Source organism: Hyaena hyaena, unplaced genomic scaffold, assembly GCF_003009895.1.
Source record: "Hyaena hyaena isolate Hyena2069 unplaced genomic scaffold, ASM300989v1 scaffold_405, whole genome shotgun sequence".
Classification (NCBI taxonomy): Eukaryota; Metazoa; Chordata; class Mammalia; order Carnivora; family Hyaenidae; genus Hyaena; species Hyaena hyaena.
In genome coordinates this window covers 1091263-1108056 of record NW_024081039.1, presented here as the reverse complement: position 1 = coordinate 1108056, position 16794 = coordinate 1091263, and the positions used below count along the sequence as shown (strand labels likewise).

The following is a 16794-nucleotide window of genomic DNA, read 5'->3' as shown; positions in this document are numbered from 1 at the left end:
CGAATCCCATTATCATCAAAGCATCCCAAAGATAGAAGGTATTTCAGAGGAGTGTCACATACTAAGGCCAGCTTTAATATTAGTTAGAAATCCATGGGCAGCTTTCTTTCAACAAAAATGTTGATTCTTTATTATCTGCATTAATGGAACAGTACAGGAGTCGAATCATCTAAAATTGCCAAATTCACACATGACTTCTCTCTGGCAGTGGAATGCGCTTTGGTCTGATCTGTGCACATGGGTATGCTATTGTGGAAATCCCCATGAAGACATGACCTCAAAGGACCTAGGAGCCTGCCCAGCATCCCTACACCTGCCAGTACCCTTAACTCTAGCTCAGAGTGTTAAGAGAGGCAACATCTCCCTGCCAGGCAAAGTGCCAGCTGGGACAGCAGCCCCCTCGTGCTGACCTTCCCTATAGGGCAAAAAGCTTCAGCTGAGCTGAATGAGGTGACAATGTCAAGTAAGAACAAGAGAATCAATGGTACAGAAAGCTTACTAATCTCAAAGAAGGGTTTTAAAAGCAAGAGCCTTCCATGACTAATCAAGTACTGATTGCAGAAGAAACTTCAATTTCAACAAAAGGAATGGTATTCAAGCTATTGTGAAGGTATTCCCTTCGGTAAGTACAAAATAAACTTTTCAAAATAAATTTTTTCTCAAAATGTCCTATAAATGTCTACCTTTTTACTATATGTTTTAGTAGCATAAGACTTCAAAGAATATTAAGTAGTCATTACTTCCATTTGGTCAATGGATTAAAAAGGACGTCATGATCCTATATATGATTACCATCTATCACGTCCTACAGAAAGCAATACCGTGTGAAACAGCCATGCTATATGGTGAAGATCAAATCAGACATCGTCTCCAGGTCAGAACTGAGAAGAAAAAAAGTTCATTTTCAAAGAACAAAAGGCTTTTCCCTTGTGAAATTAGACTCAGTGGCTAATCTCTTGAAAATGTGCAACCATATGACTATGTGAAATATTTTACTCAAAGTATGCTGTGAAACACATGAGCATAGTTTCCATCAGCAATGTTAAAAATCAGATTAGAAAAATTGCTTCTCCGCCTTTTGGCTAAGATCAAGTATAAAAATGAGATTAGAAAAAAAATCAGGTCTTGAAATAGAAGATAGGCAGCAAAGAAATGGCACTTTAACCTTGGCATCAAGCTAAAATCCTTCCTTTCCAGCCTTCTTATACCACACCCAGCATTCAATTTCTTTTCAATATTTCATAGACTTGGACCTTTTGCTCAAATGAAGAGTAGAAGTATTTATAATAATGACTGCAAATTATTCCACTTTCATACATTAGCTATTTGCCTTGGTGGAGAAAAAGTGGGGATTCAGCATTTTATCAAAGCATAGGGTTAGGAAAATGCTGGGGGCATCAGTCTGAAATTTCAAAGAGTATATGTTCCAAACTCTGGGAAGTTTTACTTTAGCAGGAAATACAATTGTTAGAGAACTTGTCTTGAAATGTCACTTGATTTTTTTTTTTAATATTTTTATTTATTTCTAGGAGAGAGAGAGAGACAGCGTGAGCAGGGGAGGGTCAGAGAGAGAGGGAGACACAGACTCTGAAATAGGCTCCAGGCTCTGAGCTGGCAGTCAGCACAGAGCCCGACGCGGGGCTCGAACCCACTAACCGTGAGATCATGACCTAAGCGAAAGTTGGACGCTTAACCGACTAAGCCACCCAGGCGCCCCAAAATGTCACTTGATTTTTTAATAAAAATTATTTCACGCCTTGCAAAAAATACATCAACCTCTAGTGGTACCTTTACACTTGAATCCTAATTTAAAATTTATTTGGAAAACAAAATAAAAATCCTCTTTAATAAATTCCAAAATCTTATTAACCCTTACCACTCTGCCGCGATAATGCAAATCCCAACCTGAGAACTAAGAATGTGGCAATAAATGCCAACGTCTGTATCTGTTTGGAATGGGACACACTTAGGTTTCTGTCTGTTAGCCTCAGGCATAGTACATCAGAGAAATGTGAGTAGCCCATAATCTGAAATCAACAGTGCCGTCTCCCATAATTTGAAACCCTAACTGTAAAATCTCTGTTTATAAATAGCAAACATTCCTAATGAACCCAAGAAAGCGTTCAGATGAATATCTGAGGCTGAAGAATGACTGCCTGCTTATGGTCACAGCCAATTACGAAGCAAGAGAATATGATCACAGTTTGAAGGAAACACGTCTTGAGCATGTATAAGTCCTCAGCATCTACTTCAGGGAGGTGAGCAGGTTTCTTCTAGACACATGGAATCTGAGGCTACTGCACAGTAATCATTTTGAAGGGAAAACAATCCCTGTGAGCCTGAGTCATCAAGTTCAATCTTATTTTTTAAAACTAAAGCTAGGGGCGCCTGGGTGGCTTAGTCGGTTAAGCGTCTGACTTTCGCTCAGGTCATGATCTCGCGGTTCGTGGGTTCGGGCCCCGCGTCGGGCTCTGTGCTGACTGCCAGCTCAGAGCCTGGAGCCTGTTTCAGAGTCTGTCACTCCCTCTCTCTCTGAGCCTCCCCTGCTCACGCTGTCTCTCTCTCTCCTAGAAAGAAATAAAACATTAAAAAAAAAAAGAAAGAAATAATAAAGACACCAAATGTGGACAAAGAGTTTAAAAAAATAAATAAATACATAAAACTAAAGCTAAAACAAACAAGCACAGATAAAGCTTAGTCTCCTTGACATGTTTCAGCATGGTTTTTTTTTTTTTAATGTTTATTTATTTTTGAGAGAGGGAGAGAGACAGAGCGTCAGCAGGGGAGGGGCAGAGAGAGAGAGGGACACACTGAACTGGAAGCAGCTCCAGGCTCTGAGCCGTCAGCACAGAGCCCAACGTGGGGCTTGAACTCACTAACCTGTGAGATCATGACCTGAGCTGAAGTTGGACACTTAACCAACTGAGCCACCCAGGCGCCCCTCAGCGTGGTTGTTAACCTCATGCCATTGCATCGCGGAAACTGCCAGTACATTCGAGGGTGGAGGGTTGCGGTAATCAACCAGAGAAGCAAGGACATTTATGCCTCTTTCCCTCCTTCCCTTCTCCCAAATCCACCTCTTTGGATGGCTCCTGCTAAGGACAACATACGCCACGTCACCACTGGAAGCAACTTTCAACCACCTTTATTCTTCCAAGTCCTTTACGACTTGTCTTCGTGTCCTGAAGTCTTTTCCTACTGCTTCTCTTCTACGCTCGAGTTCTTTTTGCCTCGAGCCTCATCACTTCATGCCCCGTTCGCTGCAGAGACTTTCCCTCAGGTGTTGGCCTCCATCTTCCTGCCCCCTGGGTCCACCCTGCAGAACATGGTCCACTTTGGTGTGGCTTTCTTTTGGCAAAGCACCTATGTTCATATCCCATTTCCTATGGTCCAATATCCAAGGTCTTCTCTCTCTTTTTTTTAATGCCTATTTACTTGAGAGAGAGAAAGAGAGAGTGAGAGAGAGAGGCATGAGCAGGGTAGGGTCAGAGAGAGAGGGAGACACAGAATCTGAAGCAGGCTCCAGGCTCTGTCAGCACAGAGCCCAAAGTGGGGCTTGAACTCACGGATGGTGAGATCATGACCCGAGCCAAAGTCACATGCTTAACTGACTGAGCCACCCAGGTGCCCTCAAAGTCTCTCTTTTTAATGTTTATTTTATTTTGAGAGACAGAGAAAGAGAGAGAGGTGGGGGAAGAGCAGAGAGAGAGAGAGAATCCCAAGCAAGCTCTGTGCTAACACAGGGCTTGATCCCACAAACTGTGAGATCATGACCTGAGCCGAAATCAGCAGTTGGATGCTTAACTGACTGAGCCACCCAGGCACCCCCAGGACTCAAAGTCTTCTGAGTGGCTTTTCTCCCCGCAAGTAGGACAGTGCAGAGATCTAGGAAGGATGGGACTCAGGAGAGCAGGATTCAAGTCTGACTCCTTGGCCTTAGGCTAACTTTCTTATGTCTCTTATTCTCTGTTTCTTCACCTGTAAGATTAGGAAAATAGTCGAAGCTGTCCCATAAGACTGTTTTAAGGTTTAAATGAAACACGTAGTGTAAAAAGATGCTAAACGCTCATTCCCACACTGTCCTTTCTCCCCAGTGACGCCTGTCTTGCTCTTTCTTGCTGACCCTCTTCCAGAAATACTCCAATCACAGAAGCTCTGAAAGTCACCTCGAACAGCTCAGCCCTCCATCCTCTGAGCTCCTTGTGACCTTTAGCAGCTCTCGAAGAGAAAACCTGCCTGTAGCAGAAACCTCAAAGGTCTCCTGGAACCTCCACAGAACCCCAAGGCACATTCCATTTGCTCCAATTGCAGCAATCTGTAGGATTTATTTATTTATTTATTTATTTATTTATTTATATGTTCATTTATTTTGGGGGGCAGGGAGGAGAGCGAGGAAGATACAGTATCTAAAGCAGACTCCAGGCTCAGCACAGAACCCGACCCAGGGCTCGAACTCAAACCATGAGATCATGACCTGAGTCCAAGTCAGACACTTAACCAACTGAGCCACGCAGGTGCCACTCATTTTACTTTTTTTAAACTGCTATCCTACTGTATCTTCTTACTTGATTTAAAAAAAACCTCCTTCCCGGGGTGCCTGGGGGGCTCAGTTGGTTGAGCGTCCGACTTCAGCTCAGGTCATGATCTCATAGTTCGTGGGTTCGAGCCCCACGTCAGGCTCTGTGCTGACAGCTAGCTCAGAGCCTGAAGCCTGTTTCAGATTCTGTGTCTCCCTCTCTCTCTGACCCTCCCTTGCTCACGCTCTCTCTCTCTCTCTCTCTCAGAAATAAATAAAACATTAAAAAAATTAAAAAAAAAAAACCCTCCTTCCCTCCTGGTTCCATGATGGGTCCCCTTCTTCCCAAGGACTGAGTCTCAAGCTGAAGACGGACACAGGGAGAGGCAAACACCGGGCTCAAACCCCCGTCCAGGACCCACAGCCCAGTTATGACCGTCAAATGCTCTAAAGTTTTACCAGGCTCTGTTTTGGCCCTAAAACAGGATAGCAGTACCGGGTGGACAAAACCAGAGACAGGACATAGGGCTGCAAAGACAGGAAAAGGGGAAAGCGTGCGTTGTTATGAGTTATTTCGTTCCTCCCCCACCAGTACAATTTCCTGAGGCAAAGGACTCCTAGTAATGCAATTATCTTAGGTATTTTGAAAAGCAACCTTATTTCAAAATAAGGATGCTGGGGTTTTAGAAATCACACTTTGTGTCCGTAGAGGGCCGGGTCACAAGAGCCAGGACAGAACGTCCTCTCGGGTGGAGAGATTTCAACAGCACCAGCTTCCCGGGGGATTGCCTCACGCTGTCCTTCTGTTTTGATTTTTAATTCATAGCTTAACTATTAGAAGACAAAAAAAAGTGCTGAATTTAATCCCTTAGCAGGCAGTGTTTACCATTAGACTTCAAATACATACGGTTTATTGAGGGAAGAAAATCTTAAGACCTTTCTAGACATCTTTGGAACTGTTTTGTACTCTCTCAAGGGCCCAGGCCGACGTGAACACTGTGGCCAACTGACAACAAATCTCTGTCTTTCCTTCTCAAGGTAAGAAAGGCCCGCAGGGCTCAGCAGGGAGCATAACAACAGGAAGGAAAACACCTGAAGAACATCGGCCTCAATAAACCAAGGAGACACACAGAACGTGCGGACTTGGCTCTGCTTGGAGTCTGTGACTTGGCTCGCTGCCGCAGAAATAAAGGAGCAAAGAAAGCTGGTTGAACAACTTCACTTCTCTTTGGAGGAGGGATTGAAATGAAGCCTTGCATAGGGACAGGAGATTTGAGGCAATTAGTGGCAGGGGCCCAATAAAAACAAGCCTCCCAGGTTAGGGGGAGAGAAACCCAGCCACCGCGTGCACGCTGCCTAAGTGCCTCTCATGATCTCTGTCCAGGGCGCTCACACATCTGCAGTAACATTTAGGAGTTGTTTTCAAGTCTCAAAGTCTCTGATTATTCTCCTAGATTCACACCAGACAATCGGTTCTCCCTTCCTCTCCGTTCCACAATGTCCTCATGCACGCTGACCCCAACACACAGAAACACCGCCTCTTGCATTTTCGAGGAATCAATAACCAGCCCGTGCTTGCTTTTTTTTTTTTTTTTATTTTTTTATTTCTAGGAGAGAGAGACAGCGTGAGCAGGGGAGGGTCAGAGAGAGAGGGAGTCACAGACTGAAACAGGCTCCAGGCTCCGAGCTGGCAGTCAGCACAGAGCCCGACGCGGGGCTCGAACCCACAAATCGCGAGATCATGACCTAAGCGAAAGTCGGAAAGTCGGACGCTTAACCGACTAACCCACCCAGGCACCCCCCCGTGCTTGCTTTGAAAAGCGGGAGCCCAAGCCAAACACCCTCTTTATCATTTTCGAAATGGGTGGTTGAAAATACCAATTCTATGTTAAAGATGTTTAAAGACCTCACAATTCCTCTATCACTAATGGAAACATACTCATTTCTTTATTTCGAGGATCCAATATAAGTCGGCTTGCCTCCTTCCAAAAGGCCTTATTTAGAGCCACGTGGGAACATGGTGATGTGGGAGGACCCTGAACACGCCTCCGCCCACTGACATCCCAAAACTGCAGCTTCACAGGAAACAGCTCCCTGTGAGGAAGCCCTGAAAGCCTGCTCAGCTGCTCCTCCACCACGAAGGAGAAGACGATCACACTGAGGTGGGTCGGAAAGAGGGAGATGCGGTCTCGACCAAAACCTCACCCCGGCACAGAGATCCCCAACAGGGAGGGGTCTTACAAATACAGAGCTTACCCTAGAGGAGTGAGGGGTCTGTGCCCCATGCCAGGAACCCCAACCCGTGGGACCTACCCCAGGGAGATACATCCCCCAAAAGGTCTGGCTTAGAAAATCAATGGGGCGTGCAAGGGGCCAGGAGTCTGTAGGAAAGGAAGTGCTGAGAGGAAAACAACTTCCAACCAAGAATACTCTACCCAGCAAGGTTATCTTGCAGAACTGAAGTAGAGATAGGGAGGGTGGTAGTAAGATTTACCGTGGCGATCGCTTTGTAATGCATACAGATATGGAATCATTATGTTGTACACCTGAAATCAACATAATGTTTGTTATATGTCAATTGTACCTCAATAAGATATTTTTTAAAAAATTACCTGAGGCGTGTGTGTAGCTCAGTTGGTTGAGAGTCCAACTCTTGCTTTTGGCTCAGGTCATGATCCCAGGGTCATGGGATTGAGTCTCGCCTAGGGCTCCATGCTGAGCACTGAGCCTGCTTAAAATGCTTTCTCTCTCTGTCTCTCTCTCTCTCTCTCTCTCTCTCTCTCTGGGCACCTGGGTGGTTCAGTCAGTTAAGCATCCAACTCTTGATTTTGGCTCAGGTCGTGATCTCAGAGAGAAAGTACGAAAAGGGGAGGAGCAGAAAGAGAGGGAGAGAGAGAGAATCCCAAGCAGGTTCCTCACTGTCAGCACAGAGCCTGATGCGGGGCTTGAACCCATGAACCATGAGATCATGACCTGAGCTGAAGTTAGACACTTAACCAACTGAGCCACCCAGGTACCCCTCTCTCTCTCTTTCAAATAAACAAATAAATAATGCTACACAGGATCACTCTAATTTTCCCTACATTAAAACTTACTTTGCTTTCTCTGAAAGAGATAAACTAAGCTCTAAGACAACTTAGGCACCTAGTTACAAAATCCAAGTGAATCTTAACTCCTGGGTTAGCCCATCCTTGGCTATTACAAACAAATGTTTGCAAATTTTTTTAAGAAAATCCTTTTTATATAAAAAAATTTAATTTTTAAATTACTATAACTTTCAAGTCTAGAAAGGTAGCTTCGTATTAAGCACTCTAGGAACATTTACCAACTGAATTTGAGGAGCCACTGCTCTGTCTGTCGGCAGTTTGTCTGGGACCTTCTCCAGGGCTGAGTCCAAGGGAGGAAGCGAGTGTGCGGGCAAGCTCACCTGTCCTCAAAGCACACGGTGCACTTCCAGGCGTGGGTCCTCCTCAGGAATACCCGGCACTCGGAGCACACACGGTAGCTGCAGCCTTTGCACACGGCTCCCCGGTTCAGCAGAAGCCCCAGCGGGCGCCGGCAGCGGGCACAAGACTTCTCTTTGTACTCCTGGCTCACGCTCTTTGCTCCTTTCCACCTGAGATGCTGCAGGTGCGTCTTCAGTTTCCTGCGGCCCAAAGGGTCAAATGAGGAGATAGGACTGAATGGAAGGACAGACGCTAGACATACTCCTACACGGCAAGAGCCGTAACACTGCCACTCACGGCAAGAGAAGAAGAAGGCGCTTTGGCTTCCAGTGCTCCCAGGAAACAACATGGCCCGGCGAGCCAGGGGTCTCACTTAACCTTCCAAAGAGAGGCTCAGAGATTTTCTCAGCTGTGAAACAGAGACGAGCAAAAGCTTATCTCCCAGGGATGCGGAGAAGACCAAATGGCAAAGTGTAAAAAATTCCTGGCACAGATGAGTCAGCCACTCATTTTGTTCTAGACTCATCCCTCCATGCCCAAAGGGCATCATGATGGTTAGCAAGGACAGTGAGAGAAGAAAGCAAAACAAAACAAAACACGCACACACACACAAACACAGAGCATGGCATCAATTTTAATATTGAAGGCATAGAAAGAACTATAAAGTTAGAACATACGCCCCGGATATTGTCATAAGTTATCCACCAATACAATTATTTAACTGGTGCTATGCTTTTGCTACTGGGTTTTTTGTTTTTGTTTTTGTTTTTTTTATGGCTGGTCAGTTCATTTCCAGTCCCTATTTCCCCTAGACAATAGCCCAAGTGCAAAGGAATCCTACATTGGACTCCAAAGAGGTGTCTTTAACCAGAATACTCTTTTATGAAAATGTCTCTTGGGGGGCACCTGGGCGGCTCAGTCGGTTAAGCGTCTAGCTTTGGCTCAGGTCATGATCTCACGGCTTGTGAGTTCAAGCCCCACATTGGGCTCTGTGTTGACAGCTCAGAGCATACAGCCTGTTTCAGATTCTGTGTCTCCCTCTCTCTGCCCCTCCCCTACTCATGCTCTGTCTCTCTTTGTCTCTCAAAAATGAATAAACATTAAAACATTTTAAAAAAGAAAAAGAAAAAGTCTCTGCTACCTACTTTTAGAAGAGAGAAGCCAGTCCCAGAGAAATAGCTGACATTCAACTTGCAGGATCTTCCCTGCAATCAGTACCCTTTGGAACAAAGCTTCGTTTCCACGGTGTCCATGTTACTTTGTTGATACTCAAAATGACGTTTCTTAATCACTGAAAGGCCTCTAATCATCAAAGGCAATTCCATTTTGTTCAGTGTATTCAATTTTTTAGTGGAAGAAAATATAAGCACATTTAGAGAGCTTTGGGATAACCAAGGAGGACAGAAAAAGAACATTGTACCTTCCAGGTAATCAGCAAATTTCTCTCATTCCTCAAGCATTTGTTTGCCCAAAGTTTTGCTTTCTATGTGCATTTTTCTTGGCAGACTCTGAAAGAGTTCTGCCATTGAAAACAAAACAAAGTATGAGGCCCTTGGGTGGCTCAGTAAGTTGAGCGTCCAGCTCTTGATTTTGGCTCAGGTCATGATCTCATGGTTCATGAGACTGAGCCCCACATCGGGCTCTGAGCTGACAGCACAGAGCCTGCTTGGGATTCTCTCTCTTTCTCTGTCTGTCTGTCTCTCTCTGACCCTCCCTGCTTGTGCATGTGTGCTCTCTCTCTGTCTCTCAAAATAAATAAATAAAGTTTAAAAAATGTTTAAATCCAGAGCGCCTGGATGGCTCAGTTGGTTAAGTGTCCGACTTCAGCTCACGTCATGATCTCCCAGTTCGTGGGCTCAAGCCCCCAATTGGGCTCTGTGCTGGCAGCTCAGAGCCCGGAGCCTGCTTTGGATTCTGTGTCTCCCTCTCTCTCTGCTCCTCCCCAACTCAAGCTCTGTCTTTCCAAGACTAAATAAACATTACAAAATGTTTAAAAACAAAACAAAATTTAAAAGCCTATTCCAGGGGCGCCTGGGTGGCTCAGTCAGCTAAGCGTCCGACTTCAGCTCAGGTCGTAATGTCACAGTTCATGGGTTGGAGCCCCGCGTCAGGCTCTGTGCTGACCCTCCCCTGCTCGCGCTGTCTCTCTGACTTTCAAAAATAAACTTAAAAGAAATTTTTTAAAAAAGCCTATTCCATGTACTTATTTTCTAGACTTCACATCCTTTATAAACATTGATAAACAAGGTGTCACCATTTCTAAAGGTGGATCTTGACTGCTAATGGTCAGCAGTTTTGATGAGGTCTGGCGCTGCTTTGGAAAGTGTTAACTACTACCAACCAGCCAGGGCAGCTTCTAGACAGACAAGGAAAGAAACTTCCTATTGGCAGATCAGTCAGGGGAACAGGCCGAGCAGGTTCGTATTTTACACTCCCCTCCCCTCAAAGCCAACTTGTTGGCAAAAGCACCCACAGAAAAAGACAGGGACGGATCGCACCCGATCTGCCCACAATGGAAGCAGCCCTTTTCTGGAGGTCTTTCCCTTGACAGGTATATTACAAGCTGAAAATCTGCTTTTGATTTATTCCTACAAAGTAGCAAAGCGACAAGCAGCCCACAACACACTCATCACAGAAAGAAAGGTGTTAGTTTAAGTGAATGACAAAAGCAACCTCCGTCTTCCCTTAGGGAAGCTCAGTCCCAGGGCAGGGCCACCTGGCCCCCACCCCTCACTGGGACGCTGGAGGGGGGCGGTCAGCAGGCAGCAGCGAGCCAGCAGCAAAGCCAGGTGGCATCAGGCAGCGCGCAGGGAAGTGCCACGCGTGGGCGACAGCATACCGGATCCTTTCCTCCTCGACGTTTTGAATCGCCTGGTCTCGGTACAGCACCTGGAGGATGACATCGCGTTCCAGGTCCTGGAGGGAATTCAGACTGACTTCCTGGGCCATTCCTTCTGTCGTGCGCGGACCCGCGTGGAGTGTCACTCTATGACCCAGCACCCTGGCTGCGGGTGGGTGAGCTCAGAGCATCCAGGAGCAACTCGGCGGCTTGAAAGCACTTCCTCTCCTATATCATTGGCAACTCATTGGCTTGTGGCTCTTTTTTTTTTCCTTTTTAACTGCGTCACACTCCTTGGGGAGAAGCAAGCCCCAAGACGCTGTCCCTCAGCTGGACTCACGGCTCCCAGAGGCTCATGCCACCAGGGGACCCTCCCCACTGGGTGCCGCTGCCGCCTCTGATGTCCGTCTAAGACAAAAGTGTTATCGTTTTTTCTGGGGTTTTGCCAGAGATTGTTATAAATCAGGCATGGCTCTCAGCAGATAATTTCTGTAGAGCAGAAGCGAGCCTCAGTCGGAGGGAACTTACGAAAGGCGGTAAGAGGAGTATCAAGGACGTTTAGAAGATAACTTTCCCCTCCAGTGCTCTCAGGTCAGCCAGAATGGTCATGAAAAGCCCAGCCAGGTCAATACCTGTAGAAAAGACAGCAACAAAAATGGCATCATTTCCCTGGCTTGTGCACGCCTGCAGTGTTGCCTCAGAAACACTAAGTGTTCCACACAGACCTTTGCACTTTCTGCCATGGTGATAATGTAAGAATTTAAATTTATTAAATTGGCCTTCTCATGTTTCTCAAAGCCACAAACTTCAAAAACTTGAATTGTTCTTTTTTTTGGTAAGTTTATGTATCTGTTTTGAGAGAGAGAGTGGGGGAGGGGGAGTGTGGTGAGGGGAGAGAGGATCCAAAGCGGGCCCTGTGCTGAACAGCAGAAAGCCTGATGTGGGGCTTGAACCCACGAACTCTAAGATCATGATCCGAGCCCAAGTTGGATGTTCAACCAACTGAGCCACTCAGGTGCCCCTGAACTTGAATTGTTCTAATATGAATCCAGTATCTCCATAATTAGAGACATAAAGGTCCATGATTAATGTACCTCATTGTAACTGACAATATGATAGAAGAACAATGTGCTCAAGGCTTAGCTATTATTTTTACAATTAACTTCAAAACTCAAAAAAAAACACACCCCTTTTAGTCAGTTGGGGAGGTGTGATGGGACATCATCACAACCTCGATATATTAATTATTTATGTTTTTTAATGGTTTTCATGGACTACCTTATGTATGGGATCTCGTTTCTGTTTAATGCTGATTGAAAAGTTCTGCATACATTCTCCCTGCCTTTTTTTCCCCATGGGTGACACTGAGCTCACATGACCTTCAAATTTTTCCTCCCCCCAGCCAAGAAGATGCCATTGAATTGATAAAATGCTGGCTAGATGCGTATCAGTGAAATGCAGAAAGTGTAGATTAAATCAATATACCTTCTGTAATGCCATTTTGTTATCAAATCTACATGATTTCCTTAGTAACAAGACTTCCTTTCATTGCTTTAGAACCTAGACTCCTTTTGTTGGGCTTCAACAGAAACTCACATTATATTAATTTATGATTTATAACAAATCACTGAATAAGAGGTTAATAAAGCCCTAAGGGATCATTTTCTTTAAGCAGAGATTCTTACACTTTTTTTCTTAATCTTTGGTAGTATAGGGAAGCCTGTGTCCTTAAATGCATAAAATAAAATACATTGAATTACAAAGGGAATTGATTATATTGAAATGTTATAAAATAGTAATATATATGTCCATTGATACATGAAGTAATGAGTTCCAACAACTACTGTAATTTCAAAGTAGTGATGATTATAAATCATATTTTGAGATATCTGTAACATGCACTGTAGTACGAAAATGTCTGTGATTTCTGTCGGTGACCATCACCAGGTCCTGCTAGTTCTCCTGTGGTTTGATGCCTGTATTCACGATGGAAGGAAATGCTACATTGTAGTTAGAGGTAAATAAATAAAGATGGAATCTTTTTTCCATCCAAGTTCATGTCCCTATAGGCTAAGGACTTGGGGCTTAAGGGATTCTAGATTTGTCAGTTTCTCTACCATGAGACAAAGTCAAAATACATCACTCACCCAAATGCACAGGTTGCGTGACAAATAGGGAGAGGTGGTGCTCTGCATAGGCACACACTCGGCCTCTAGACTTTAGTCAAGTTCTCGCCAGAACCTGCTGTCAAAAGGCTTCATATCTAGACGGTGGGAAAAAGACAAATCAACAAGGACTCTGGGCTCTGGCCAAGCCTGACTGGTAATCACTGTATGACTGGGGTGAAGCCTCGATTCTTCTTGGTCCCCAGTTTCCAGATGCACAGATGGAAATTGTAGATCTTAGTTCCCCAAGGATCTGAGTCTCTGGAAAAGAGGAAAGTAATATGGAATAAAGTATAATCAAGTGACAATTGGTGAGGCACAAAGTGGCCATATAAGTGACCAACATTATGAGCCTACTTCTTCTAAACTTGCCCCTTGGTCCTTCTTTCTTTCTTATTTCTAATCATGAACCATACCACTGGACCAAGAATTATGCTTGTGGTCTGATTCTCAAGTCTTTAATTTTTATTTATTTATTTATTTATTTTTATTTAAAAATTTTAAAAATTTTATTTATTTTGGTGGGGGGAATGAGCAGAGAGAGAGAGAATCCCAAGCAGACTTTGCGCTGTCAATGCAGAGCCCAATGTGGGGCTCGAACTCACCAACTGTGAGATCATAACCTGAGACAAAATTAAGAGTCAGATGCGTAACTGACAGAGCCACCCAGATGCCCCTCATGTCTTTTTAATGAACACTTTTGCACTTGGCTCAAAACACATGATTTGTGTGCACTGAGCTTTCTTCTCAGGTGGTTTTTGTGCTCCACCCTCTGGCTCTGGTCTTGCAGTGCTAGGCTGGAAATGACGCAGCCAATGAGCTCACTGGGAGAATTCTGGAACACGCAAATTGTCACCCATGCAGATGGCTGGGTTTTACAGATATATAGGAATACAATTATCAATTAAAAACACTCCTCATCCTCTATCAAATCCAGGGCTGTGGGCTGCAGTGGGAAGTGCCCTTTTCATAGATGAGAGAGAGCTAATCCTTCTCTCAGTGGCCATTCACACCTGGCTATAGAAAAGTGAAATTCAGTTTGTTTCTAGGATCCATCATCCATCCATTCAGCAAATACTGAGCACTTTCCAAGTGCCAACACTGTTCAAGTGCTTAGAGCACATGGCTTGAATGACTGGTGACCTATACCCTATCCCCTGTCTAACAAAAATATGATGCTACTTACAGTAAAAGCACAGAGAATAATTAAGATAAAGTCAGAGAAATATCAGCAGTCAGAGTGGAAAGAGATCATTCTACCAGGAACCTGCAGTGAAACAGTCATTGTCCTTGAGCATGGATGTATTTCTCACCTTCTTACAGCCAAGGCAAAACCAAAGAAACAAAACAAAAGAAAAATCAGGGTCATATAAGGGCGCCTGGCGTAGAGCATTTGATGCCTGATCTTGGGATTGTGAGTTCAAGCCCCACATGGGGCATAGAGATTACTTAAAAATAAAATCTCTTAAAAAATCAGGGTGGAGTATATCATTCTGACAATTATACCAAAAGAACACAAGAAGGACATCTTTGTAAGCCTTCGGTCATGCGAGCACTTGGTTAATATTTGCTATGAGGAAAGCCTTCTATTGGTAGATGGAAATGTACTTTTTTCTTTGACCTGAAGGATCTGTCTCCAGAGCCTGTCTAAACAAGGGGTGACTTTTGAAATGATGGCCTCAGTACTGCAGAGAGCATCATTCCAGAGTCATAAACTGGTACTGTTCGTAGGGCATCACCCCAGAATCAGTCACATCGAGTTTTTTTTCTTTTTTTTTTTAAATGTTTTATTTATTTCTAGGAGAGGAGAGAGAGAGAGAGAGAGAGAGAGAGAGAGAGAGATACAGCATGAGCAGGGGAGGATCAGAGAGAGAGGGAGTCACAGACCCTGAAACAGGCTCCAGGCTCTGAACTGGCAGTCAGCACAGAGCCCGACGCGGGGCTCGAACCCACGAACCGTGAGATCATGACCTAAGCGAAAGTCGGACGCTTAACCAACTACGCCACCCGGGCGCCCCAGTCACATCGAGACTAACAGAAACGGAGGAAGACGTTTTCTCTTTGGTTTCCCGTGTCCTTCTAATGTCCTTCCTGGCCTGGTGGCTTGGACAGTCCATGCAACAGGTTTGAGCCATGGCTGCTTCATGCTCGCTTCCTGGGACTCCTTCAAGATTTTCAGTGGGGGTGGTACAACCTTTACATCTTGAAATTTGTGGGGTGCTTCTGGTTGGCAGAGTGACAAAGAACTGTCTTCCATTCCCACGCAAATGTTGACTATCTTACCAGATCATTCCATTAGGAAAAAATTAGTTAGCTGATAAAATTTAACTCTGATCTAAACATAATGTATATTTTGCATGATTTTAATGTATTCTGAGTTTTCCAGAATGCAACTGTTGTGTAAATTGAAGGAAAACTGTACTGTGTTTCATTTAAAACTTTCACAAGAATTGCTTATCATTTCAGAGAGTTGCATCATTAAGGGCAACGTGGCTTTTAGTACCTGAATCACTCTTGCCATGCATGGGTAACAATCTACACTTGTAAATGTCAAATTCAACATGACTCTTTAAACAAACATCTGACAACTTCATTAGGTCTTCTAATATAGTTTACACATATGAGTACATACTATAATTATTAAATATATAATTTATAATTTAGAAGGTTCCTTTATTTCTCCTTTTCTTATGATAATGATGTAGTAGTAGTAGTAGTAGTAGTAGTAGTAGTAGTAGTGTATAGGTAGGTTATACTATGCATGGATTGTATTTCTGGACATTAAAAGGTGAATTACAGCATTGAATTTCATAGTTTTAAGAACCACTGAATTAGAAGATCCAATAATTCCTAAGGTCGTTTACAAATTAAATTGTATCGGCACCTAGGTGGCTCAGTCAGTTAAGCGTCCAACTCTGGCTCAGGTCACTATCTCACAATTCATGGGTTCGAGCCCCGTGTCAGGTTCTGTGCTGACGGCTCAGAGCCTGGAGCCTGTTTCAGATTCTGTGTCTCCCTCTCTCTCTGCCCCTCCCCCACTCATGCTCTGTTTCTCTCTGTCTCAAAAATAAACTATAAAAAAACATATTTTAAAGAAACAAATTAAATTGTATAATTCTCTTGTTCATATTGTGACACATTATTAGGTTTGTAGGAGAATGGGTGAGGGAAATACAGAATTGGCTGCTGGTGGTTGTTTTGTGTTTTTGGTTTGGGGACTTTAGTTTGTGAATTTGCATATGCAATGTCAGGTCTGATTTCTCGGTTATAATTGACAGCGCAGAGGTCTTCTTTCAGATGCAAATTATTTGAATTATTTCAGCTGCATTTGTTTCCATCCTCTTAAATAGAAGTTCTGGGGCTCTTTCTGCACTTTATCCCAGGTTGGCTGGCATTTGAATTCTTAGAAGTTTTGTATCAACTGCTAACTTGGAGATTCAACTGTGTGATCCATTTTGCAAATCACTCCACAATGATTCACTAAAACTGTTCTTGGCTCATGGTCTATTTATGCAAGACAAAGTGTCCCCAGACCCATGGTGACAATTTATTTTCAATTTTTAAAGTTGTTTGTTGTCATTTTTTAGTGAACTTCCTAGTGACCAGAGGTTTCTAGGATGGCCGATGGAAGTCAGGATGGAGCACAGGACCGTGGTAAACACCAAGAAAGTCAGAAAGAATTCCAACCACCTCCTGGCATTAGTGGGGTCAGGTACACCTTTACAGATTCCATTTCTAGTCACCTGTAGTAGAAACCATGCCGGAATATGTTTCATAGTCTTTGAAACATGAATAAAACAAACCTACTTCTCTCGTGGATGTTTTGAT

General features: G+C 44.0%; 1 protein-coding gene across 5 annotated transcripts in view; it reads right to left on the bottom strand.

Moving 5' to 3' along the window:
- Positions 1-16794, bottom strand: part of SYTL3 (synaptotagmin like 3) — a 99377-nt gene that overhangs the window by 69990 nt on the left and 12593 nt on the right. For 3 of the 5 annotated variants that reach the window (XM_039252098.1, XM_039252100.1, XM_039252099.1), the window contains 3 exons: positions 12949-13227; positions 10802-11433; positions 7944-8162 (listed from right to left, as the gene is read on the bottom strand). In XM_039252098.1, coding sequence (XP_039108029.1) covers positions 7944-8162; positions 10802-10911 — 329 coding nt within the window. In that variant the 5' untranslated portion in view covers positions 10912-11433; positions 12949-13227. The remainder of the gene's footprint in view (positions 1-7943; positions 8163-10801; positions 11434-12948; positions 13228-16794) is intronic. The other 2 variants (XM_039252102.1, XM_039252101.1) reach the window with 1 other exon arrangement.